Genomic DNA, 26,098 nt, shown 5'->3' with positions numbered 1-26,098 from the left:
ATCTCAAATATAAAATATATTTAGATTTGTTTAACACTTTTTTTGGTTACTACATAATTCACTGTGTTATTTCATACTGTTGATGTGTACACTATTATTCTGCAATGTAGAAAATAGGAAAAATAAAGAAACCCTTGAATGAGTAGGTGTTCTAAAACTTTTTACGGTTAGTGTATATCTATTTTAAATAGATGTATATTTAAAATAGATGTAGGTTTCCGGATGATGCACAATGCTGCCGTGATGGCAACACGACCGAGCAGCGCAGATCACTGTTTGATTTGAGAAGGGCGCTCCTCCCTCTCCGCTTTTGCACGGTCACGTCACGGGCCATAGAACGGTGTCCCGCGGTTCAGCATAATCGAATCCACACATTTGTTAGAGCAGTCACTAGACTAGACTATTTTGTCAGTATAATAGACTCCTAGCTCACGCCCGTTAGCCAATCCGGTTCCAAATCTAATGCAAACAACTAACCCGGTTCACCCGGGCCATTAATCCAATTCCCCTCAGTGGGCTGATAGTGGCAGGTGATAAATAGCCAATTGTAGGTCAGATCAAAGACCGCGTGATCATTGTTTTCCTCTGTTTTTTTGTTGTTGTTGTCCATGGATTAAAACTGTCGAGTCGAATGACCCCAACACATACCGAGAAGCTTGTTGTGAACCGTGTTTACATGTTCGTTTGATTTCGCTGTTACGAGAGTCAATGAATTCTTCAGATTTCCACCAACCGTCATCAAGAAACTGGTATGTTATCATCGCCTGGCTAGACTGTTACATTTAGATAGCTAACGTTACCCGTTTAGTGTCTGTTTCTGGAATACCGGTAGCTAGCAATTCTAGCTTAAGTAGCTGTTGTTGTAAACTAGCTAATGTTTATGCATAGATTGCCTACTTCCCCAGCTTTAATAAAAAAAAGTGCTATAGATATGATTGTAATCCAGTGGGATAACACATCTACAACATGGTGATTTAACGTATTAGCTGTGGCTAGCTAGCACACATTGGTCATTGGGTGCATTTGCAGTTATGCAATCGACAGGCTAGCGCCACTAGCCATCCGGATAACAGCCGCCTATCCCAGAGCTGGCCTTACCAGATAGTTACATACATCTCCAATATGTTTTAAACTACACAGTACCTCTTCAGTCATGCTTATTTTTTTTATTGTTCACCAGCTTCATGAAGGAATAAACAAATGAAAGCTGCCTTCCAAGACCAAGAGGGATGTCTCTGAGATGTGTTCCAGATTCTTGTGTGCTCAAAGTAAGCAGAGCAGCGAACTTCTGGCATACACAAGGTCAACGAGCAGCATCACTTCCATTGTCTTCTCAGCAACACCCTCCTTGTAGGTTTGATGTCCGAGCAGGCCTGAGCCACAAAGTTGGCTTTCTCAGCTGGAAGTATACCCACAGCACAAAAAGTAGAATTCGCAATAAGATATGGCTCTCCAGAGCTAGTCAGATAAGACACAGGCTTGGCCTCCACACCAGCGTCTACTACTTAAATACATCCACCTCACGCTGGTCCACTGGTCTCAGCCACACCATGTCGCGCTTCAGGAGCACCCTGGACTCCGTCTCCAAGGCGGTGAGCGGGTCACACACTGAGCTTCTCTCCAAGATAGCCCGGCTCAAAGCCAAACCCAAACAGAACGCCATTGAGGCTGGCAAAGTGTTGGAAGCCAACCCGGAGATGGGGCTAACACCACAGGGTTATGGTACTGTAGGGTACCCAGCTCTAACCCCAGCCCCAGTTCCTGCCTATACCTCCGCTAACACCACTGTTAATGCTAATGCACCTTCTCCAATCCATGCCTTGGTGTCTGCCACTAGTCCTCCACCTACTACAGCCACTGCTTCTACACCCACACCTACTCTATCTCCAACACTTACACCTACTCCAGATATTACACCTGGCCCTACTCCTGGCATTACCGCCAGCGCCCCTCCCATTGCCACCCCTCGCCCCAACATTGCCAGGGCAAATGCTGCTGTCTCAGGCCCCAGTATCCAGGAAGTCAGACAGAGGAGGCTGCAGCGTGCAGCCACAGCATCCATTGTCCCAACCACTGTGGCCTCCAACGGGACCTCCAACGGGACCACCAAAAGGCTGGAGCAGGTCAGATCACCACTACCAACAGAGAGTAGTGCACCTGAGAGAGCCACCACCACAGTCTCCCAACAGACCACAACACAACTCTTCCATCCCAGCTCCTTCTCAGTTAACCTGGATGAGACCTACAACTACCTGTCCCACCACGTGAACTCGTACTTCAGCAGCATAACAAAGTCTGATGAGGATAAAGAGCATAACACAGACCGTGGTTCCACTGACCTCCTGCCGATGTCAGACAAAACGTCCCCAGGGTCTGCTGCACCCGTAAGTTCCCCATCTTCTAAAAAGGGTATCGGCCGTTACCTATCCTACTCTGGTGACACTGTACAGGCCTTTGTAGGGAGCTACATTGCTCCCCTGGTCCCCAGGTTTAGCAGGGCAGCTGCTGAACCCAAGAGTGCTGCTGTAGAGCAGAAGAGGCTGAAGGCAGAAGAGGCAGGGGCAAAGCCATGGCAAGGAGAGGTGGCGGTGAATACGGAACAGAAGGCTGCTGAGGAGAGGGCCAAGAGACTGCTGCTCCAAAGAGAGAAGGTAGGCCTACATTATAGCGTCTGTCAAGGGTCTGACTGTTAGGAATCATGTTGAAAAGGAATGTAACCTGTTGAAGCATGACAGACCAGGTGAATCCAGGTGAAGCTGGGATCCCTTATTGATGTCACTTTTTAAATCTACTTCAATCAGTGTAGAGGAAGGGGAGGAGGCAGGTTAAAGAATTATTTTTAAGCCTTGACACAATTGAGACATGGATTGTCTGTGTGCCATTCAGAGGGTGAATGGGCAAGACAAACGATTACGTGCTTTTGAACGGCGTATGGTAGTAAGTGCAAGGCGCACCGGGTTGTCAATAACTCGTTATTTGTCACTACTGTGGCCTGTTTTCATATCAATACAACAACATACACAGGCAAAGTACACCTGTTTACTAGGTTGACGATTCCAGAAAGCTCACAGGGTTATTTTTGAAGAGGGATTCTAGGAACCCCTCTATCTAGCACACCGTGCCACTGTCACATCATACGTTGGAGTCACAACTGGTGGGACATATGAGTCCTGGCAACGTTCCACCACAGGCTATACCCTCCATATACAACTATGTCATGTAGGCATCAGTGGAGGCTGCTGAGGGGAGGACGGCTCATAATAATGGCTGGAACGGAGCGAATGGAATGGCATCAAACACATGGAAACCATGGAAACCACGTGTTTAATGTATTTGATCCACCACTTATTCTGCTCCAGTCGTTACCAGGAGCCCGTCCTCCCTACTTATTCTACCCCAGTCGTTACCATGAGCCAGTCCTCCCTACTTATTCTGCTCCAGTCGTTACCAGGAGCCCGTCCTCCCTACTTATTCTGCCCCAGTCATTACCATGAGCCAGTCCTCCCTACTTATTCTGCTCCAGTCGTTACCATGAGCCAGTCCTCCCTACTTATTCTGCTCCAGTCGTTACCATGAGCCAGTCCTCCCTACTTATTCTGCTCCAGTCGTTACCATGAGCCCGTCCTCCCTACTTATTCTGCCCCAGTCGTTACCATGAGCCAGTCCTCCCTACTTATTCTGCCCCAGTCATTACCATGAGCCAGTCCTCCCTACTTATTCTGCCCCAGTCGTTACCAGGAGCCCGTCCTCCCCTCTTAAAATGCCAGCGACCTCCTGTGGTAGGAGAAGAAATCCTCTTAACATTCTAGACATATAGATGGTTTATGGTTCTTCTTACAAAATAAACTGTTTCAGGCTTATAGACCGGGCATTTTAGAGCAAACACCCCTAAATAAATGTCAATTGCAAATGTAGGTAGGTTGTGTCTGAGTTATTGACATCATGGCTAAATCAGTCAATAATAAATGAGGTATTAGATAAGCCAGACTTAACTGTTGTTGTGGTGATTGATAGTCTCTAACCCGTGTGTGATCTGTTCCTAGATTATAGCTAGGGTGAGCGTGGACAACCGGACCCGGTCCCTGGTGAAGGCGTTAAACCGAGCGTCTGATGTCAGGGTCTACATCAACAGAGTGGAGGAGCTCAGCTTTCATCTACTGGAGTTTCCAGAGACCTGTGGGGTGGCTGTCAAGGTGGGCTGGCTGACTGCTGTAAAGGCCCATCGTTTCAGCGTTGTCATAAAGTCAATGTTTCAGTAATGTGGATTTGAACTTAATGGAAGGGGGAAAAAAATGGCATTTTTTACTGCTGATTAGTAGTCTGGAAACATGCGCGCGCACACACACACACACACTAACAACTGTATTACAGCAGTGTCTGACATCTCTCCATCCTGATCAATTCTTCACCTTAATCTTTCCCCAATATGCAGTACAGCAGGGTTTCTCTGCATACATAATCATGTTGTCTGGTGAGAATATCTGGGGCGGCTGTTCTGTTTGTCTCACTCTTTGGGGTTCTGTCCAAATGGTACCGTATTCTCTATATAGTGTACTACGTTTGACCAGGGCACGTCCTTAAGCTCTCTCACTTGCTAAATGTCAACTTTTGCTATGGCTAGAGGCGAAAGAAACACACACCTGTGTAGGTGAGGTGCTGGCTAGCGGAGTAGAACACGTGGAAAGGAAAAGGAGAGCAGCATACTGTAGGAGCTCTGATGCACTCATTTAATAACCTAATACCCAACGTTTCAACGCTGATGAAACATTGGTTATTGAAATGATTGAATCTGAGCTCCTATAGTGTCCGGCTCTCCTTTTCTTTTCCAACTTTTGCTATGACAACAGCTTAGCCAACATGGTGCTTGTATAAAAGAAAGTCATTAATTGAGAGAACTGTGTTTATTTTTTACCTTTATTTAACTAGACAAGTCAGTTAAGAACAAATTCTTATTTTTAATGACGGCCTAGGAACAGTAGGATAGCTGCCTGTTCAGGGGCAGAACGACATATTTGTACCTTGTCAGCTCAACCTTCCGTTTACTAGTCCAACGCTCTAACCACTAGGCTACCCTGCCGCCCCAGGTTTGTACGTGGGCCTATACACTGAGTGACAAAACATTAGGAACACCTTCCTAATATTGAGTTAGCCCTCAGAACAGCCTTAATTCCTCCGGGCATGGACTCTCTAGTGTAGAAAGCGTTCCACAGGGATGCTGTCCCATGTTGACTCCAATGTTTCCCTCAGTTGTGTCAAGTTGGCTGGATGTCCTTTGGGTGGTGGAACATGCTGTATACACACAGGAAGCTGTTGAGCTTGAAAAACCCGGCAGCGTGGCAGTTCTTGACGCACTCAAAACGGTGCGCCATACCCCGCTCTAAGGCACTTAATTATTTTGTCTTGTCCATTCACCTTCTGAATGGCACACATACAGAATACGTCTCAAGAATTAAAAATCCTTCTTTAACCTGTCTCCTCCTCTTCATCTACACTGATTGAACTGAATTTAACAGGTGACATCAATATGCGATCATAGCTTTTACCTGGTCAGTCTGTCATGGAAAGAGCAGGTGTTCCTAATGTTTTGTACACTCAGTGTATGTTCCCTTATCATCATGCAGGTTATTTACATTACACATACCCGTATCTGTAGGGACTGTCCCATTGGACAACTTAACCCAAGGCCATTGTTTCTGACCTGAGGAAACTGGTTAACCTCGTCAACAGTGATCAAGTGAGGATACAGAAGAGTGTTTTTAAAGTCTGTTCAGTTACAGTATAGTTATGTCAATCCACTGGTCACTGATGTTGCATGCTATTTCCTCTGACCTCTAAGGTGTTTGTATTAAGGTCAATGTGTGTGTATGCTGGAGGCATGACGTCTGTTCCACAGGGGTCATATGTACTAAAATGCGTACCCTACTGTATGCATGCCACTCGCTGTACTCTGTTGCTTTGGATGAAAGCTTCTGCTAAATTTGTGTTTGCTGACCTTTTTTAGTACCAGGGACTGGCAAGCTATGGTTCCTTGTTCCTTGGGGGCAGGTTTGGGGTACATTTTTAACATTTTCACTTAGTAAATTCATGAAGTAAACTTAAATTCCAATTCTCTGCCACGCTTATCTGAGAAGAATGTGCAATTTTAGCGTAGTTCCTGAATTGACTGATTTGAAAACCACTTGCATTAGTTCTAGAACTGACCGTATGGGTGTCAGTGACGTTAACTATATATTGTTATATCTTGCTGTGTGTGTGTGGCCCTCAGGAGAAGGCGATCCCGTGCCTACTGCGTCTCCGCCAGGCTGAGGACCCGTCTCTGAAGGCAGCAGTCAGGGAGGCCCTCACGCTGGTGGGATACACCAACCCTGTTAAGGGCCAGGGAATCAGGGTCCTGTCCATCGACGGAGGGGGAACCAGGTGTGTGTGTGTGTGTGTGAAGGAAAGAGGGTAGCATTTGAGGGGGGAAAAGGAACATAAGAGACCTAGTAAGAGCGATAGGAAGACTGTTTTGCCATCGCGTTCAAGTTTATCCAATGTTCTCCATTTGAATGTGGCGGATGTTATTGTCAGTGTTATTACTTCGTCTCCACTCACTTTTACATCCCGGAGACAATCTATATTAGTGCTCTTCATTGTGTGTGTGTGTGTGGTGTGTGTGTGTGTGTGTGTTTGTTCTACTGTCCAGGGGACTGATTGCCCTTCAGACTCTGCAGAAACTGGAAGCCCTGACGGGAAAACCCATCTACCAACTGTTTGATTACATCTGTGGTGTCAGCACAGGTATGTTGCATTGTCCTCCTAACCTACTTTATCTCTGGCTAATGGTGTGTGTTTGTGAGGGCAGCTTGCAGGGTGGATCATTCTAAACAGAGCAGTGCTCACTGCTCCTCCCAGTCAGTTCTGTACTGGGACTATACTGGGACCCATGGCTGACTCAGGTTCCTGCTCTGCTCAGTCCCCGTGGCTGACTCAGGTTCCTGCTCTGCTCAGTCCCCGTGGCTGACTCAGGTTCCTGCTCTGCTCAGTCCTGTGGCTGACTCAGGTTCCTGCTCTGCTCAGGCCTCTCAGTCCACAACCCTGCACTGCATGCCAGGACACAGGCATTATGGAACATTAGGGGGCCTGAAGGGTAAATGGATGTCAAATCTTTAGTCTTGTTGTCATTTTATTTTGTACTGTCGTGGGCAGGCTCTTAATTCAGCAGATCTCCTCTCTTATTTCAGACTTGATTAATGGTCTCCAGTTTATATAATACTAGAAGGTAGATGACTGGAGTATTTTGAGTGCCAGAGAAGGAAAACATTTTTTATGGCATAATTGTGTATAGTTTTTTTCCCTAGTTTATTTATTCCCAGTAGCGGAAAAAGAAGATTAAACAGCCATGTGTATATATATAGGTCTAAGGCACTGCATCGGAACGCTACAGACTCCCTGGTTCGAATCCAGGCTGTATCACAACCGGCTGTAATTGGGAGTCCCATAGGGCGGCGCACAATTGGCCCAGCGTCATCCGGGTTTGGCCGTCATTGTAATTAAGAATGTGTTCTTAACAGACTTGCCTAGTTAAATAAAAAGTTGTTTTCTGTTATATATATATACAGCCTGGATTCGAACCAGGGAGTCTGTAGCGTTCCGATGCAGTGCCTTAGACCTCTGCGCCACTCGGGAGCCCCAATATAATATTGTAGTACTCTCAACCACCACATGGTGGTGCCGTTTACCATAACCCCCTGCTCCTCCTCTCAAGGTCCATCATGGCCTGACCATTTCTCTCATTTTAGGAAGCCTAATGCTTTCCCTCTCACAAAGCGCTACCCTACAGCTGCCACCAAACCTCTATCTTTCCCGGCCTTGCTCTCTGTCTGTCTGTCTGTTGTCCCTGATCCTCTCCCGTTGGAGGAAGCCAGCCTAGCCCTGGGCTCTCTAAAGGTCTGTGTGTTTCTGCGTGTGTGAGACGGCTGGCCAGTGTGTTAGTCAAGGTAATCCCCTCCACCTGATAAGCTAAGTAAAGTGCATACTTTAACATTAAGGATTACTTTAACATTTAAGGATTTAACATTAAGGACAGCCACCACGTTTGGAGTTGGCTGCCCGTCTCACTCTGGGCATGATGATCTGGCTGGCTGGCACACCCTGGGTTCACCCTGCCATGCCAGTTTTGGGACAGGGGCCTGTCTTCTTGGATAGTGGCTGGCAGCAGCTGCCCCAATGCTGGGGGGTGGGTGGGGGACATCCTCTCCCCAGGCAGGGTTTGGGCCCCAGAGAGAGTTCAGCAGGAAGGCAGGCACAGATTTGGTTTGTGTGTTGGGTTAGGATGGAGCTACTGTTAGTAGATAGGTTAGTGTTGTGGTGCTGCTAGCATGCGGCCTGGGTCAGGTGACTGGTGATGGGTGTGGGAAATGCTACTGGAGAAACAGCGAGAGATTGGGTTTGTGGTTTGGCTGTTAGCGGAAGTGTCTACAGGGCAGGAGACGGTCTTGTCTACAGGGCAGGAGACGGTCTTGTCTACAGGGCAGGAGACGGTCTTGTCTACAGGGCAGGAGACGGTCTTGTCTACAGGGCAGGAGACGGTCTTGTCTACAGGGCAGGAGACGGTCTTGTCTACAGGGCAGGAGACAGTCTCCTGCCCTGTAGACAAGACAGTCTTGTCATGTACATCACTATATGGTCATAGCTAGTGTCATTATATGGCTGTGGTCCTGTGGACGCTAGCAGTGATCTGCTTGTCACTGTGGTTGGTTATTGGCGGCCATTTTAATCCCAGCCAGTGTCTGTGGATGGATCATCCCTGGGTAATGATACCCATAATGGATGATCCTACAGGCAGTTAGCCTCCATCCAGTTTGCCTCTTGCTCCGTAAGCCCCAGACCCTGATCCTACAGGCAGTTAGCCTCCTATCCAGTTTGCCTCTTGCTCCGTAAGCCCCAGACCCTGATCCTACAGGCAGTTAGCCTCCTATCCAGTTTGCCTCTTGCTCTGTAAGCCCCAGACCCTGATCCTACAGGCAGTTAGCCTCCTATCCAGTTTGCCTCTTGCTCCGTAAGCCCCAGACCCTGATCCTACATGCAGTTAGCCTCCTATCCAGTTTGCCTCTTGCTCCGTAAGCCCCAGACCCTGATCCTACAGGCAGTTAGCCTCCTATCCAGTTTGTCTCTTGCTCTGTAAGCCCCAGACCCTGATCCTACAGGCAGTTAGCCTCCTATCCAGTTTGCCTCTTGCTCTGTAAGCCCCAGACCCTGATCCTACATGCAGTTAGCCTCCTATCCAGTTTGCCTCTTGCTCTGTAAGCCCCAGACCCTGATCCTACAGGCAGTTAGCCTCCTATCCAGTTTGCCTCTTGCTCTGTAAGCCCCAGACCCTGATCCTACAGGCAGTTAGCCTCCTATCCAGTTTGCCTCTTGCTCTGTAAGCCCCAGACCCTGATCCTACAGGCAGTTAGCCTCCTATCCAGTTTGCCTCTTGCTCTGTAAGCCCCAGACCCTGATCCTACAGGCAGTTAGCCTCCTATCCAGTTTGCCTCTTGCTCTGTAAGCCCCAGACCCTGATCCTACAGGCAGTTAGCCTCCTATCCAGTTTGCCTCTTGCTCTGTAAGCCCCAGACCCTGATCCTACATGCAGTTAGCCTCCTATCCAGTTTGCCTCTTGCTCCGTAAGCCCCAGACCCTGATCCTACAGGCAGTTAGCCTCCTATCCAGTTTGCCTCTTGCTCCGTAAACCCCAGACCCTGATCCTACAGGCAGTTAGCCTCCTATCCAGTTTGCCTCTTGCTCTGTAAGCCCCAGACCCTGATCCTACAGGCAGTTAGCCTCCTATCCAGTTTGCCTCTTGCTCTGTAAGCCCCAGACCCTGATCCTACAGGCAGTTAGCCTCCTATCCAGTTTGCCTCTTGCTCTGTAAGCCCCAGACCCTGATCCTACAGGCAGTTAGCCTCCTATCCAGTTTGCCTCTTGCTCTGTAAGCCCCAGACCCTGATCCTACAGGCAGTTAGCCTCCTATCCAGTTTGCCTCTTGCTCTGTAAGCCCCAGACCCTGATCCTACAGGCAGTTAGCCTCCTATCCAGTTTGCCTCTTGCTCCGTAAGCCCCAGACCCTGATCCTACAGGCAGTTAGCCTCCTATCCAGTTTGTCTCTTGCTCTGTAAGCCCCAGACGCTGATCCTACAGGCAGTTAGCCTCCTATCCAGTTTGCCTCTTGCTCTGTAAGCCCCAGACCCTGATCCTACATGCAGTTAGCCTCCTATCCAGTTTGCCTCTTGCTCTGTAAGCCCCAGACCCTGATCCTACAGGCAGTTAGCCTCCTATCCAGTTTGCCTCTTGCTCTGTAAGCCCCAGACCCTGATCCTACAGGCAGTTAGCCTCCTATCCAGTTTGCCTCTTGCTCCGTAAGCCCCAGACCCTGATCCTACAGGCAGTTAGCCTCCTATCCAGTTTGCCTCTTGCTCTGTAAGCCCCAGACCCTGATCCTACAGGCAGTTAGCCTCCTATCCAGTTTGCCTCTTGCTCCGTAAGCCCCAGACCCTGATCCTACATGCAGTTAGCCTCCTATCCAGTTTGCCTCTTGCTCTGTAAGCCCCAGACCCTGATCCTACAGGCAGTTAGCCTCCTATCCAGTTTGCCTCTTGCTCTGTAAGCCCCAGACCCTGATCCTACAGGCAGTTAGCCTCCTATCCAGTTTGCCTCTTGCTCCGTAAGCCCCAGACCCTGATCCTACAGGCAGTTAGCCTCCTATCCAGTTTGCCTCTTGCTCTGTAAGCCCCAGACCCTGATCCTACAGGCAGTTAGCCTCCTATCCAGTTTGCCTCTTGCTCCGTAAGCCCCAGACCCTGATCCTACATGCAGTTAGCCTCCTATCCAGTTTGCCTCTTGCTCCGTAAGCCCCAGACCCTGATCCTACAGGCAGTTAGCCTCCTATCCAGTTTGTCTCTTGCTCTGTAAGCCCCAGACCCTGATCCTACAGGCAGTTAGCCTCCTATCCAGTTTGCCTCTTGCTCTGTAAGCCCCAGACCCTGATCCTACATGCAGTTAGCCTCCTATCCAGTTTGCCTCTTGCTCTGTAAGCCCCAGACCCTGATCCTACAGGCAGTTAGCCTCCTATCCAGTTTGCCTCTTGCTCTGTAAGCCCCAGACCCTGATCCTACAGGCAGTTAGCCTCCTATCCAGTTTGCCTCTTGCTCTGTAAGCCCCAGACCCTGATCCTACAGGCAGTTAGCCTCCTATCCAGTTTGCCTCTTGCTCTGTAAGCCCCAGACCCTGATCCTACAGGCAGTTAGCCTCCTATCCAGTTTGCCTCTTGCTCTGTAAGCCCCAGACCCTGATCCTACATGCAGTTAGCCTCCTATCCAGTTTGCCTCTTGCTCTGTAAGCCCCAGACCCTGATCCTACAGGCAGTTAGCCTCCTATCCAGTTTGCCTCTTGCTCTGTAAGCCCCAGACCCTGATCCTACAGGCAGTTAGCCTCCTATCCAGTTTGCCTCTTGCTCTGTAAGCCCCAGACCCTGATCCTACAGGCAGTTAGCCTCCTATCCAGTTTGCCTCTTGCTCTGTAAGCCCCAGACCCTGATCCTACAGGCAGTTAGCCTCCTATCCAGTTTGCCTCTTGCTCTGTAAGCCCCAGACCCTGATCCTACAGGCAGTTAGCCTCCTATCCAGTTTGCCTCTTGCTCCGTAAGCCCCAGACCCTGATCCTACAGGCAGTTAGCCTCCTATCCAGTTTGCCTCTTGCTCTGTAAGCCCCAGACCCTGATCCTACAGGCAGTTAGCCTCCTATCCAGTTTGCCTCTTGCTCTGTAAGCCCCAGACCCTGGTACTATTTGAAATCTTTTAAATACTTTGAGTGTTTCCTCTAGCGTGCCTGGGCTGCCAGATGTGGGTGGTTTTCTGTTTTGGGACTATTCTGTTAGACAGTTAAGCCTGGCAAGCTCAGTTCATCACAGCTGTAGTTCAGATGATTTTTAATTACTATTTGAACACAGGTCTGCCCCTGGTCCAGGGACGACTGGAAGAATGAGATTTACGTTGTGGCCTCCCTTTGTCAGACAGCAGCTCTGAAACCTTGTTGAGGGATTCTCAACACCATCCATTTTGGATTTCTAGCAGCCATATATTTTTCAACTGTGCTGTGATGCTTCACAAAAGTAATGAACCTTTTCTATTCTCATAATTATTATATTATTGATCGATTGACTTTTCAAATCACCCAGTATTGCTCTCTGCGGTGTTAGTTCTAGGTAAATGTTGCAATTCTTCTTCCTGGACCTGTGACCAAAAACTACATATGGACAGTACCAAAATAAATGATCTAATGACTCTGCCTCCTTGCTACAAAACCTGCAGAGCTGGGAACATTGTATCCCATATATATATATAACATTATTTTGGTTGCAATAATTTTGTAAAATTTAAACAAAAAAATTAGAACGGGGGGTAGGGATTGTTTTATAGTCTATAAGGGGGGGTAGGCATTGTTTTATAGTCTAAGGGGGGGTAGGGATTGTTTTATAGTCTATAAGGGGGGGTAGGGATTGTTTTATAGTCTATAAGGGGGGGTAGGCATTGTTTTATAGTCTAAGGGGGGGTAGGGATTGTTTTATAGTCTATAAGGGGGGGTAGGGATTGTTTTATAGTCTATAAGGGGGGGTAGGGATTGTTTTATAGTCTATAACGGGGGGTAGGGATTGTTTTATAGTCTATAACGGGGGGTAGGGATTGTTTTATAGTCTATAAGGGGGGGTAGGCATTGTTTTATAGTCTAAGGGGGGGTAGGGATTGTTTTATAGTCTATAAGGGGGGGTAGGGATTGTTTTATAGTCTATAAGGGGGGGTAGGGATTGTTTTATAGTCTATAAGGGGGGGTAGGGATTGTTTTATAGTCTATAAGGGGGGGTAGGCATTGTTTTATAGTCTATAAGGGGGGGTAGGGATTGTTTTATAGTCTATAACGGGGGGTAGGGATTGTTTTATAGTCTATAAGGGGGGGTAGGGATTGTTTTATAGTCTATAACGGGGGGGGGGTAGGGATTGTTTTATAGTCTATAACGGGGGGGGTAGGGATTGTTTTATAGTCTATAACGGGGGGGTAGGGATTGTTTTATAGTCTATAACGGGGGGGTAGGGATTGTTTTATAGTCTAAGGGGGGGGGTAGGGATTGTTTTATAGTCTATAAGGGGGGGTAGGGATTGTTTTATAGTCTATAAGGGGGGGTAGGGATTGTTTTATAGTCTATAAGGTGGGGGGGGTAGGGATTGTTTTATAGTCTATAAGGGGGGGGGTAGGGATTGTTTTATAGTCTATAAGGGGGGGTAGGGGTTGTTTTATAGTCTATAAGGGGGGGGTAGGGATTGTTTTATAGTCTATAAGGGGGGTAGGGATTGTTTTATAGTCTATAAGGGGGGGTAGGGATTGTTTTATAGTCTATAAGGGGGGGTAGGGATTGTTTTATAGTCTATAAGGGGGGGTAGGGATTGTTTTATAGTCTATAAGGGGGGGTAGGGATTGTTTTATAGTCTATAAGGTGGGGGGGGTAGGGATTGTTTTATAGTCTATAAGGGGGGGGTAGGGATTGTTTTATAGTCTATAAGGGGGGGTAGGGGTTGTTTTATAGTCTATAAGGGGGGGTAGGGGTTGTTTTATAGTCTATAAGGGGGGGGTAGGGATTGTTTTATAGTCTATAAGGGGGGTAGGGATTGTTTTATAGTCTATAAGGGGGGGTAGGGATTGTTTTATAGTCTATAAGGGGGGGTAGGGATTGTTTATAGTCTATAAGGGGGGGTAGGGATTGTTTTATAGTCTATAAGGGGGGGGTAGGGGTTGTTTTATAGTCTATAGGGGGGGGGGGGGGGATTGTTTTATAGTCTATAAGGGGGGGTAGGGATTGTTTTATAGTCTATAAGGGGGGGTAGGGATTGTTTTATAGTCTATAAGGGGGGGTAGGGATTGTTTTATAGTCTATAAGGGGGGGTAGGGATTGTTTATAGTCTATAACGGGGGGTAGGGATTGTTTTATAGTCTATAACGGGGGGTAGGGATTGTTTTATAGTCTATAACGGGGGGTAGGGATTGTTTTATAGTCTATAACGGGGGGAGGAGTTTATAGTCTATACGGGGGTAGGGATTGTTTTATAGTCTATAACGGGGGGGTAGGGATTGTTTTATAGTCTATAAGGGGGGGGTAGGGGTTGTTTTATAGTCTATAGGGGGGGGGGGATTGTTTTATAGTCTATAAGGGGGGGTAGGGATTGTTTTATAGTCTATAAGGGGGGGTAGGGATTGTTTTATAGTCTATAACGGGGGGTAGGGATTGTTTTATAGTCTATAACGGGGGTAGGGATTGTTTTATAGTCTATAACGGGGGGTAGGGATTGTTTTATAGTCTATAACGGGGGGTAGGGATTGTTTTATAGTCTATAACGGGGGGTAGGGATTGTTTTATAGTCTATAACGGGGGGTAGGGGTTGTTTTATAGTCTATAAGGGGGGTTAGGGGTTGTTTTATAGTCTATAACGGGGGGGTAGGGGTTGTTTATAGTCTATAACGGGGGGGTAGGGATTGTTTTATAGTCTATAAGGGGGGGGTAGGGATTGTTTTATAGTCTATAAGGGGGGGTAGGGATTGTTTTATAGTCTATAAGGGGGGGTAGGGATTGTTTTATAGTCTATAAGGGGGGGTAGGGATTGTTTTATAGTCTATAAGGGGGGGTAGGGATTGTTTTATAGTCTATAAGGGGGGGTAGGGATTGTTTTATAGTCTATATGGGGGGGTAGGGATTGTTTTATAGTCTATATGGGGGGTAGGGATTGTTTTATAGTCTATATGGGGGGGTAGGGATTGTTTTATAGTCTATATGGGGGGGTAGAGGTTGTTTTATAGTCTATAAGGGGGGGTAGGGATTGTTTTATAGTCTATAAGGGGGGTAGGGATTGTTTTATAGTCTATAACGGGGGGGTAGGGGTTGTTTTATAGTCTATAACGGGGGGTAGGGATGGTTTTATAGTCTATAACGGGGGGTAGGGGTTGTTTTATAGTCTATAAGGGGGGGTAGGGATTGTTTATAGTCTATAAGGGGGGGGCTAGGGGTTGTTTTATAGTCTATAACGGGGGGGGGCTAGGGGTTGTTTTATAGTCTATAACGGGGGGGGGGCTAGGGGTTGTTTTATAGTCTATAACGGGGGGGGGGCTAGGGGTTGTTTTATAGTCTATAACGGGGGGGGGGGTAGGGGTTGTTTTATAGTCTATAACGGGGGGGGGGTAGGGGTTGTTTTATAGTCTATAACGAGGGGGGGGGGGTAGGGGTTGTTTTATAGTCTATAACGGGGGGGGGGGCTAGGGGTTGTTTATAGTCTATAACGGGGGGGGGGGGGGCCAGTGGTTGTTTTATAGTCTATAACGGGGGGGGGGGGGTAGGGGTTATTTTATAGTCTATAAGGGGGGGGGGGCTAGGGGTTGTTTTATAGTCTATAACGGGGGGGCAGGGGTTGTTTTATAGTCTATAACGGGGGCAGGGGTTGTTTTATAGTCTATAACGGGGGGGGCTAGGGGTTGTTTTATAGTCTATAACGGGGGGGGGGGCAGGGGTTGTTTTATAGTCTATAACGGGGGGGGGGGCAGGGGTTGTTTTATAGTCTATAACGGGGGGGGGGGCTAGGGGTTGTTTTATAGTCTATAACGGGGGGGGGGGGGCTAGGGGTTGTTTTATAGTCTATAACGGGGGGGGGGCTAGGGGTTGTTTTATAGTCTATAACGGGGGGGGGGGGCTAGGGTTGTTTTATAGTCTATAACGGGGGGGGGGGGGGCAGGGGTTGTTTTATAGTCTATAACGGGGGGGGCTAGGCGTTGTTTTATAGTCTATAACGGGGGGGGGGCAGGGGTTGTTTTATAGTCTATAACGGGGGGGGTCGTTTTATAGTCTATAACGGGGGGGTAGGGGTTGTTTTATAGTCTATAACGGGGGGGTAGGGGTTGTTTTATAGTCTATAACGGGGGCTAGGCTTTTTCCATGTCTCTCCTCAGGTCTCAATATGAAAATGTGTTGGTGTTTATTGGACTAACAAACAAATAATACTTTTTAAAGTGTACATTCTTCGTCCCCCGTGTGTGGCTGAATATCCTCCTGTTCTCGCTCTCTGTCAGGTTCCATCCTGGGCTTCATGCTAGGTGTGTTCCAGATCCCTATAAATGAGTGTGAGGTGCTCTACAGGAAGCTGGGTTCTGACGTCTTCAAGCAGAACGTCATCGTGGGAACTGTCAAGATGGGCTGGAGCCACGCCTTCTACGACTCCGAGACCTGGGAGAACATTCTCAAGTTGTTATTTAATATAATGGAATAGATTAACTTCATGAATTAAGAACAGCACAGCAGATCAATTCTTCTCAAAGCTCATTAGTGGAGATGAACAAAGGTCCCTTCCTCTGACTTCCTCCAATGATCTTTGAGGGGAATGGAGGAAACCAGTAGAGGAAGCAAGGATTTTAAGGCTAGTAACTTGTTCAGACACAGCCCCAGACTAAGCTCTCCTTTCATTTTCTCCCACAGAGAAAAAATGGGCTCTGATCTGATGGTGGAAACATCAAGAAACCCCAAATGCCCAAAGGTGAGTTTTTCTAACATGGCGTGACTAACAGTGTGGAGCTGGCAAACACACACACACACCCTCACGGTTGCTGAGGGAGGAGCATTGAAAAGGAAGTCCCTCCGTCTCTTAATAATAAGGTCAATGAGAAAGCCTCTGGCCATCGTCTCACTGGCTGGCTGGAACCATTTCTATCACACACACACACCCACTGCTGCAGCTCCAGTGGCTAGGCTGACACAGAATCCACACATTCACTAGTTCCATGTACGACAGCCAGGCTGAGGCTAGGCAGTGAAATAATAATGAGGTGTTTGGTAAGGATTACACTGTATGTGTCAGAATACGTGCTTGTCTGTGGTGTTATTAGGATTTTATAACATCTGATTGTGTAATGACTAACAGTTGTATAGATTTTATTTCAATGGGTCCTCAGAGCATTACTGTGTTCTAAGGTATTTTTATGGCTCTAAATGTTATCACTACATGTCATATAACTTCTATAGTAGTGCATTTGTGTTCTGTTTTTAATGTTATTGTCACATTTAATGTATATGACACCCTTCCTGTATCTCTTGTGGGGATTAAGTGGATACAGCAACAGTCTATTAATGCCACTCTTCTTCAATTCATGGTTATGTACATTGACCTTTTAAATCACCAGCAGCTTATCAAATGGGGCCAAGTGGGGAATAAAAATAAAAAAATCTCATGTACCCTCTTACCACCAGATGGCAGCAGTGAGTACCATCGTGAACAGGGGCACTCCTCTGAAGGCCTATGTGTTCAGGAACTATAACCTTCAGCCAGGGGTGCGCTCCCACTACCTGGGGGGCTGTGAACACAAGCTGTGGCAGGCCGTCCGAGCGTCCTCCGCTGCCCCAGGGTACTTCCAGGAGTTTGCCCTGGGACACGACCTTCACCAGGTAAGACGAGTTTTAGAAATCCTAATGCTTTGCCCCTCACAATGCTCTACACTACAGCTGCCACCAATACTCCATATCTTCCCTGGTCTCGCTCTCTCTCTCTCCTGTCTGCCTTCCCTATTCCACATCCCTTTTCACTAATCCTCTCCAGTTAGAGGGATCCAGCACTTAGCTCTCTGATGGCCTGTGTAGTTTACTACTTAGTGTTAATATATTATACAAGGGGTGGTTCTACTCCTGAATGCTGATTGGTTATAAACCACATTCCAGCCGGTGTCTATTCTACAAGTTACCATCCAGCTAAATCTATGATGTTAAAATGCCTATTTACTCTGTTCCATCTGACTGAGCAATCCACTGTCTCATCAGCCCAGCCAGGCAATTCATAAACTTGATCTCCGCTATAAAAAACATCTAGACATTATCTCACATTTCTTTTAGACTAGCTGTTGTCCACTATAAAAAACATCTAGACATTATCTCACATTTATTTTAGACTCACATTATGTCTTCAACAGCGGAGATTTGTATAAACATTGCTGTCTGTCTCTATGACATTTGCAACATTGTTTCAATATTGAAATTGGATCTCCAGCTGTCCCAGAGTAATGAAGGTGTTGGGAGTCAGGACATGGCAGACAGCTTTACTCAGCCAGTCGAAATCACGAATCCGCATCATTTTTATGGATACAGACAAAGAAAACCGGTGAAACGAAGTGCAGTTAGTTCTCAGTCTTACCAGCTTCAGTTTGAAGTGGTTGTGTTAGCTGTGTTGTTGGCTAACTCCTCCTCCTGAAGAGAGAGCACATTTTCTATGCCAGGTGAAATCGCGCATCACTATCTCATTGTTATGTATCAAAATCAATATAACTAGAAAACAGCTTAAACATATACAGCTATTTCGTTATTTGGGCTGCACTGTTTGACATGACTGTAAATTAGCTGTAGTTGACTTAACAAGTAAGTGATAGGAACGTTACCAGCCAGTATGGAAATGGACCATTTAGAACAAACGGCTTGGGTCGCGTCCAAAGATGCAGAACAGAAGGACTGAACGACTGGGTACAGAACAGAAAGACTGAACGACTGGGTACAGAACATAGAGACTGAACGACTGGGTACAGAACATAAAGACTGAACGACTGGGTACAGAACATAGAGACTGAACGACTGGGTACAGAACATAAAGACTGAACGACTGGGTACAGAACATAAAGACTGAACGACTGGGTACAGAACATATAGACTGAACGACTGGGTCGCATCTCTGGCAACCGAACCAATAGTACGAACAACCAGCCAGGTTGGGTAGCAACCCTAGATTTGTGTCGGGACTATATCTTGTGGAAGGATGAAATAGGATGAACAAATTCATCAAAATATATATATATTTTATACTTTTTCTCCCCAATTTCGTGGTGTCCGATTGTAGTAGCTACTATCTTGTCTCATCGCTACAACCCCCGTACGGGCTCGGGAGAGACAAAGGTCCAGAGCCATGTGTCCTCTGAAACACAATCCAACCAAGCCGCACTGCTTCTTAACACAGCGCGCATCCAACCCGGAAGCCAGCTGTACCAATGTGTCGGAGGAAGCACTGTGCGCCTAGCGACCTGGTCAGCGTGCACTGCGCCCGGCCAGCCAAAGGTGAGACCTACCTAACCTGGACGACACTCGGCCAATTGTGCGACAGAGCCTGGGCTCAAACCCAGAGTCTCTGGTGGCACAACTAGCACTGCATCGTGCCTTGGTCCACTGCGTTACCCGGGAGGCCCCAAAATAATGTTTTTAATGAAAATATGGAAGTCATTATTTTAATATGGTAACCATTGTATAAAAGTGATAATGCCCTCAGCCGGTGTTTGGAGGATGTACTGTCACGGTTTGCCGGCGCTCGACTTTGTTTCGGGCCTAACACCTGTGCCAATATATCCTCCAAACCTGCTTCTCGGGCATTATCACTTAAATTATGTATACCACTTAATGCAAAGTGACATAGGCCTACAGCACAGCAAGTTTTCTGCATAAATGTTTTAATAGTGAATGTGATTTGCACCAGAACCTTGGTGTTGCTACCTCCACACCGAGTCATACAGGACCAAGGCTCTAACACGGTCAGTATGGACGGGGGTTGATGTAGGCGTTGTAACAGGATTGTTCATGGTAGAATACGTCAGGATGTGTCCTTCACAGCAGCAGCCTGTATTTAAAGGACTGAGATGTTTTTATGTCCTCCCTCCAGTGTGTTTCTACTTCACATTATCCTGGATCATCCCAATCTCCTCAACACACTTCAGGAGTTGTGTTTTAATGTGAAAACCATCAGCGCGGTAAAATGTAGGCGCTCCACCCCTCTCCCATCAGTGTTTGTTTGTTTCCAGACAGGTCCATTTAGATGGAGAGCAGGAAGAGTCGGTCAAACTAAGGGTTTGGTACCCTATCCCCTAAATAGTGCACTACTTTTGACCGGAGTCCTATTAGTGTAGTGCATAGGAAATAAGGTGGTGTTTGAGACTCAAGCCTGCCTGAGATACTTAACGTCAATATCCATTCTAAATAGGCATCTAAAGATGCATGCCATTAGACAGGAGAAGAGCACTGCAACAGCAAATACCTACATCCTGACTCCTCTCAGCTATTTTACTGATCAATAATATTATATCCCCTCTTCCGCCCACACACACACACAGTGCTGGGTGGGGCTTATTCATCAGTAAGCCCATCTGGCTGGCTCCTAGAGACATCAGATCATGTCTCTCTTCAACCCCAGGTGAATGACGTCTGCCTGGGCTTGACATCTCATAATGTAATCCTGGCAATATCCTCCCATTTTGGCTTAGGAAACACACACACACACACACACACATTTTACATCAAAGGTGGAATCCCGTGCTCCCACACTCTTAATTGGAATTGGTGTAAGTTCTCTAGGTGAGTGGGGAACTATCTGGCTGGGATATGAAATAGAATGGTTGATGACCTCGCTACTTCCTGGTCTCATCTTTCCCAGAGACACACACACTACATATACATACTCCTCATCCCACACTGTCTGACGGCTACATCAGCCTGGTTAAAATAGAGAAGCAAGCAGACAACCTCCATTATGGATGTTTGTCAAGTCTCTGCTAGTTGCTTTCTAACTGAGGAAAGCTCTCACCGCTCGCTGGGAAAGTGGGACACCTTAAAATGTAAAAACGACACCTGGGTTTCAACATGGTCTTGTTATCCATTCCACTACTTCTGCTGTGAAGAAAAACTGAAATCTAACATGTTTAAATTGAAGCTGTGAATTTGATGAATTACATTAGCCAACATTGCCGTTATACATGTGGTTGTGAAGTTATTAGGTTGTGTATTTACATTGGAGTAAAATTAAATCATGACATCATCTTTCATAATTTCTCCAGTCCAATAAGCAATATTTAGAAGCCCACCAGCAGTCCGATACCCTTCTTTTGGTCGAGTGGATGTTTTCTGAAGCGAAGAGTCTGCACAACATGGCGTCTATGTGTGTGATGTCAGAATTCCCCAGTGAGGGAGTCATAGGTCGCCCTTCCGTTACCTCTCAACCCCGAAACAATCGCCTCCTTGTGTTGAAAGTGCCATAAAACAGCCATGTGCTGAATGAACCCCGGGAAATTCTGGAATTCTCAAACAACCGTTTCATGATTGTTTTGATTGCGCTTTAATTTCCGCAGCTCTGGATTGGTGGACATTTTAAAGCTCTAACTGACAGGATTCTGATTTTAGAACTGTGGTAAACAACAGTGGCTACAGCGCTATTACATCACAACACACTAGAACCATAGAGAGAATGCCTCTCCGGTGGAGGAAGACAAGAGGGAGGAGCCATGCCACATTGAAGCTGCCATTATCCCGCTGAGGACCACAGAACTAGAAGACTTCGGAAGTTGACGAAGGATACCAGGATGCCAGCCAGGGAATGCATGGAGAACTGAAGAATGATCAGCCATGACATCTCCCTTGTCGGTGGGCAGGAATGGGGGATTTTTATGGGGCATTTTTGTGTGGCAATCTCCTCTCCCACATGGTGCTGTCCTAAACAGAAGACTCCTCACCGGCCTGGCAGAATGAACACTTCTAGTCTTATCCATCCACTGTCACTCACATGGATGGGAAAGGAGAGGATGGGAACTAAGAATGAAGCGTTTAAGAGAAGCGCTAGAAAACGTTCAGTTAAAACCCTTTAAGATGGAGACATTTTGAGTATGTGGTTTCACCTGCTTTAAGTACCAGTGCACTACTGAAATATTGAAGATGTAGGCTATTATCTAGTATTGCTAGTAAACCTGGTAGTTTTTTTCTTTCTGTGTTGTCATTGGCCAGAAGGGATGCTATTATCAGCCTTGTACTGCAGTGCTGGCTCCATAGATGAGGCAGACAGGGAGGAGGGATAGGAGTGGAGGAGGGATAGGAGTGGAGGAGGGATAGGAGTGGAGGAGGGATAGGAGTGGAGGAGGGATAGGAGTGGAGGAGGAGGGAGGAGGGATAGGAGTGGAGGAGGGATAGGAGTGGAGGAGGGATAGGAGTGGAGGAGGGATAGGAGTGGAGGAGGGATAGGAGTGGAGGAGGGATAGGAGTGGAGGAGGGATAGGAGTGGAGGAGGGATAGGAGTGGAGGAGGGATAGGAGTGGAGGAGGGATAGGAGTGGAGGAGGGATAGGAGTGGAGGAGGGATAGGAGTGGAGGAGGGATAGGAGGGATAGGAGTGGAGGAGGGAGAGTGGAGGAGTGGAGGAGGGAGAGTGGAGGAGTGGAGGAGGGAGAGTGGAGGAGTGGAGGAGGGATAGGGGAGGAGTGGAGGAGGGATAGGGGAGGAGTGGAAGAGTGGAGGAGGGATAGTGGAGGAGGGAGAGTGGAGGAGGGATAGGGGAGGAGTGGAGGAGGGATAGTGGAGGAGGGATAGTGGAGGAGGGATAGTGGAGGAGGGATAGTGGAGGAGGGATAGTGGAGGAGGGATAGTGGAGGAGGGATAGTGAGGAGGCGGGATAGGGAGGGGATGTGAGGAGGCTAGTGGAGGAGGGGAGGAGGGATTAGGGGAGGAGTGGAGGAGGGATAGGGGAGGAGTGGAGGAGTGGAGGAGGGATAGGGGAGGAGGGGATAGGGGATAAATAAGTGCTTGGCCCTCTGTCTCCTCCTCAGGGCCAGCCTCCTCCTCCCTGTGTTAAACCCTGGAGGAACATGGAGCTTTTCCACCAGGCTACTGTCCAACTCCTGTACCCTCTATTCCCTTGGAGACACCGTCTCCCTGGTATTCACACAGTCACTCTGTTACTACAGACACACATTCACTCTGTTACTACAGACACACATTCACTCTGTTACTACAGGCACACATTCACTCTGTTACTACAGGCACACATTCACTCTGTTACTACAGACACACATTCACTCTGTTACTACAGACACCCATTCACTCTGTTACTACAGGCACACAGTCACTCTGTTACTACAGGCACACAGTCACTCTGTTACTACAGCACCATTCACTCTGTTACTACAGGCACACATTCACTCTGTTACTACAGTCACTCTGTTACTACAGACACACAGTCACTCTGTTACTACAGACACACAGTCACTCTGTTACTACAGACACACAGTCACTCTGTTACTACAGACACACAGTCACTCTGTTACTACAGACACACAGTCACTCTGTTACTACAGACACAGTCACTCTCCCCATCTGTTTCCTCTGTCTCAGACACACTACAGGAGGTGGGTGGTACCATAACTGGGGAGGACAGGCTTGTGGTAATGGATGGAGTGTAGTCAGTGGAATTGTATCAAATACATCAAACTCATGGGTTCCGTGTGTTGGTGCCATTCCATTAGCTCCTTTCCAGCCGTTATAATGAGCCGTCCTCCGCTCAGCATCCTCCACTGATACACACACACACTACGCCACCCACCTGGTTGTGCTAGCACACTTCTTTAGGCATTAGGCCAGTCTACTGATCTACATCGACTGGCTGCTGTGTGAGAACCTGCCTCCCTCCATCACTCTCTCTATCCCTAACCCCCTTATCTCTCACAGTACTGCCTCCATCCATCACTCTCTCTATCCCTAACCCCTTTATCCCTCACAGTACTGCTCCCTCCATCACTCTCTGTATCCCTAACCCCCTTATCCCTCACAGTACTGCCTCCCTCCATCACTCTCTCTATCCCTAACCCCCTTATCCTCACAGTACTGCCTCCCTCATCACTCTCTGTATCCCTAACCCCCTTATCCTCACAGTACTGCCTCCATCCATCACTCTCTGTATCCCTAACCCCCTTATCCCTCACAGTACTGCCTCCCTCCATCACTCTCTCTATCCCTAACCCCTTATCCTTCACAGTACTACCTCCCTCCATCACTCTCTGTATCCCTAACCCCCTTATCCTCACAGTACTGCCTCTCTCATCACTCTCTGTATCCCTAACCCCTTATCCCTCACAGTACTGCCTCCCTCATCACTCTCTCTATCCCTAAACCCTTATCCCTCACAGTACTGCCTCCCTCCATCACTCTCTGTATCCGTAACCGCCTTATCCCTCACAGTACTGCCTCCCTCATCACTCTCTGTATCCGTAACCGCCTTATCCCTCACAGTACTACCTCTGCACCAGCCATCTCTCTGTATCCCTAAACCCTTATCCCTCACAGTACTGCCTCCCTCATCACTCTCTGTATCCCTAACACCCTTATCCCTCACAGTACTACCCCTGCACCAGCCATCGCTCTGTATCCCTAACCCCCTTATCCCTCACAGTACTGCCTCCATCACTCTCTGTATCCGTAACCCCCTTATCGCTCACCTCTGCACCAGCCATCTCTCTGGAGTGGCTGAAATGAGATTTTCTCATAGAAATCTCTGCATTAAAGCCGCTGTTGTAAAGCGGGCTGTCCGTCAATCACGTATTAATGCATTCATATGTGAGTTCAGTCACTTAGATCTGTATTTCCACTGATCTCCCCTGGACATTTCTGATTCATGGACTTGGGAAATCACTTTGTTTTATTTATTATGATGGACTGTGAAAATGTGCCATATGAATATGAGGTAGCCGAATATGACCTATTGCCTAAGAGGATGCTGTCACATGTCAGGTCACAGCAGGAGGAGCGGATAATTCAGTGCTCTCGGGTGGGTGGGTGGGTGGGTGGGTGGGAGAGAGACTCGATTGCTTTTCCTAACCTGAGGGCATATTTGTCACTCCGTGTCTCTGTCTCACACAGATGAATACTTCATCCCTCTCCATTTTCTTTGTGGGATGACGACTTGGACCTCATTCTGACCCTTCTGTTCTCTCAGGTCAAAGGTCAAATAGGAGAACCAGGCTGCGTAATTACATAATGTGGCATGGAGACCTTTTGGTTTGACTTGGCCACTCATTCCTAGATGATGATGATGATGATGGTGACACTAACACCATTGTATGTCTGTCTCATCCTCGTTGGTGAAAGGGACTAAGGATTAGTTGTTATCTGGACAATTGATTCATTGAACAGCCCGATTTATTCACTTGAGATCAGATGGATAGATATTATTTAAGGTTGTGCATCTGCTTCAACAAACACCCTTGATTTAGCAAACCTTGTTCAATATACACGTGATTACATAGCTAAGAGTTGGTTTTATCTGGACAATTAATCAATAGAACAGACAGATTCATTCACTTGATTGCATAGTAAACATGATTTTATACCTGTTTGAGCTTAACAACCTGAGTTGAACAGGAAGACTCATGCTAAACCTTATTCAGTATATCCGTGAGGGCCTAGCTGAATATGACCATGGAGGCTGAAGGATCTGCTCCTGAAAACAGAGCTGCTATTGTAACACACACTGGGTAGCATCCATCAAATGGTCCATAATGATTTATGTAACCTCTCCCCAATTAAACCGTGTTTAAGCTTCAGTGCCAAAGGCCTTATGGGTAAATCCAGGCAGCAGCACTGGGCTCCAGCTCGGCCTAAAGCCCCTTCGACCCCTTGGCCAAGCCTTGTCAAATGTAGTGCACTATATAGGGAATAGTGGTGCTCTATGGGACGCAACCAGACGTTCTAAGAGCAGCTCCTAATGACCAGAACAGCTGACTGGAGCTGAAAAGAGAGTGTATGCAGCATGGAACACATGTACTGGAACCCGGCTCTTTGGAACAGAGTTTCCCAGGTGTTGGGACCACTCATCTTGGCCCTCACCCAAGGGGCTATTGGCGCATAGCTGAGAGGGAGGGAGGGTTGGAGCGAGAGAGAGAGAGAGAGGGAGGGAGGGTTGGAGCGAGAGAGGGGAGGGATGGGTTGGAGCGAGAGAGGGAGGGAGGGTTGGAGCGAGAGAGGGAGGGAGGGTTGGAGCGAGAGAGGAGGGAGGGTTGGAGCGAGAGAGGGAGGGAGGGTTGGAGCGAGAGAGGGAGGGAGGGTTGGGAAGCGAGAGAGGGAGGGAGGGTTGGAGCGAGAGAGGGAGGGAGGGAGGGTTGAGCGAGAGGGAGGGAGGAGGTTGAGCGAGAGAGGGGAGGGAGGGAGGGTTTGGAGCGAGAGAGGGAGGGAGGGAGGGTTGGAGCGAGAGAGAGAGGGAGGGAGGGTTGGAGCGAGA

The 26,098-nt window shown here is 47.6% G+C and overlaps 1 protein-coding gene across 3 annotated transcripts in view; it reads left to right on the top strand.

The window, feature by feature from the left end:
* Nucleotides 1–26,098, top strand: part of LOC109867042 (calcium-independent phospholipase A2-gamma) — a 39,063-nt gene that overhangs the window by 470 nt on the left and 12,495 nt on the right. The window contains exons 1-8 of one of the 3 annotated variants that reach the window (XM_031801323.1): nt 364–749; nt 1,181–2,651; nt 4,044–4,193; nt 6,266–6,417; nt 6,686–6,780; nt 16,126–16,297; nt 16,529–16,586; nt 17,297–17,491. In XM_031801323.1, the coding sequence (XP_031657183.1) occupies nt 1,230–2,651; nt 4,044–4,193; nt 6,266–6,417; nt 6,686–6,780; nt 16,126–16,297; nt 16,529–16,586; nt 17,297–17,491 (2,244 nt within the window). In that variant the 5' untranslated portion in view covers nt 364–749; nt 1,181–1,229. Of the gene's footprint in view, nt 1–363; nt 750–1,180; nt 2,652–4,043; nt 4,194–6,265; nt 6,418–6,685; nt 6,781–16,125; nt 16,298–16,528; nt 16,587–17,296; nt 17,492–26,098 lie in introns of those variants that run through there. The other 2 variants (XM_031801321.1, XM_031801322.1) reach the window with 2 other exon arrangements.

This window comes from Oncorhynchus kisutch, linkage group LG22 (genome assembly GCF_002021735.2).
Source record: "Oncorhynchus kisutch isolate 150728-3 linkage group LG22, Okis_V2, whole genome shotgun sequence".
NCBI lineage: Eukaryota > Metazoa > Chordata > Actinopteri > Salmoniformes > Salmonidae > Oncorhynchus > Oncorhynchus kisutch.
The sequence above is the reverse complement of the archived record's forward strand: the minus strand, read 5'-3'. Positions and strand labels throughout refer to the sequence as shown.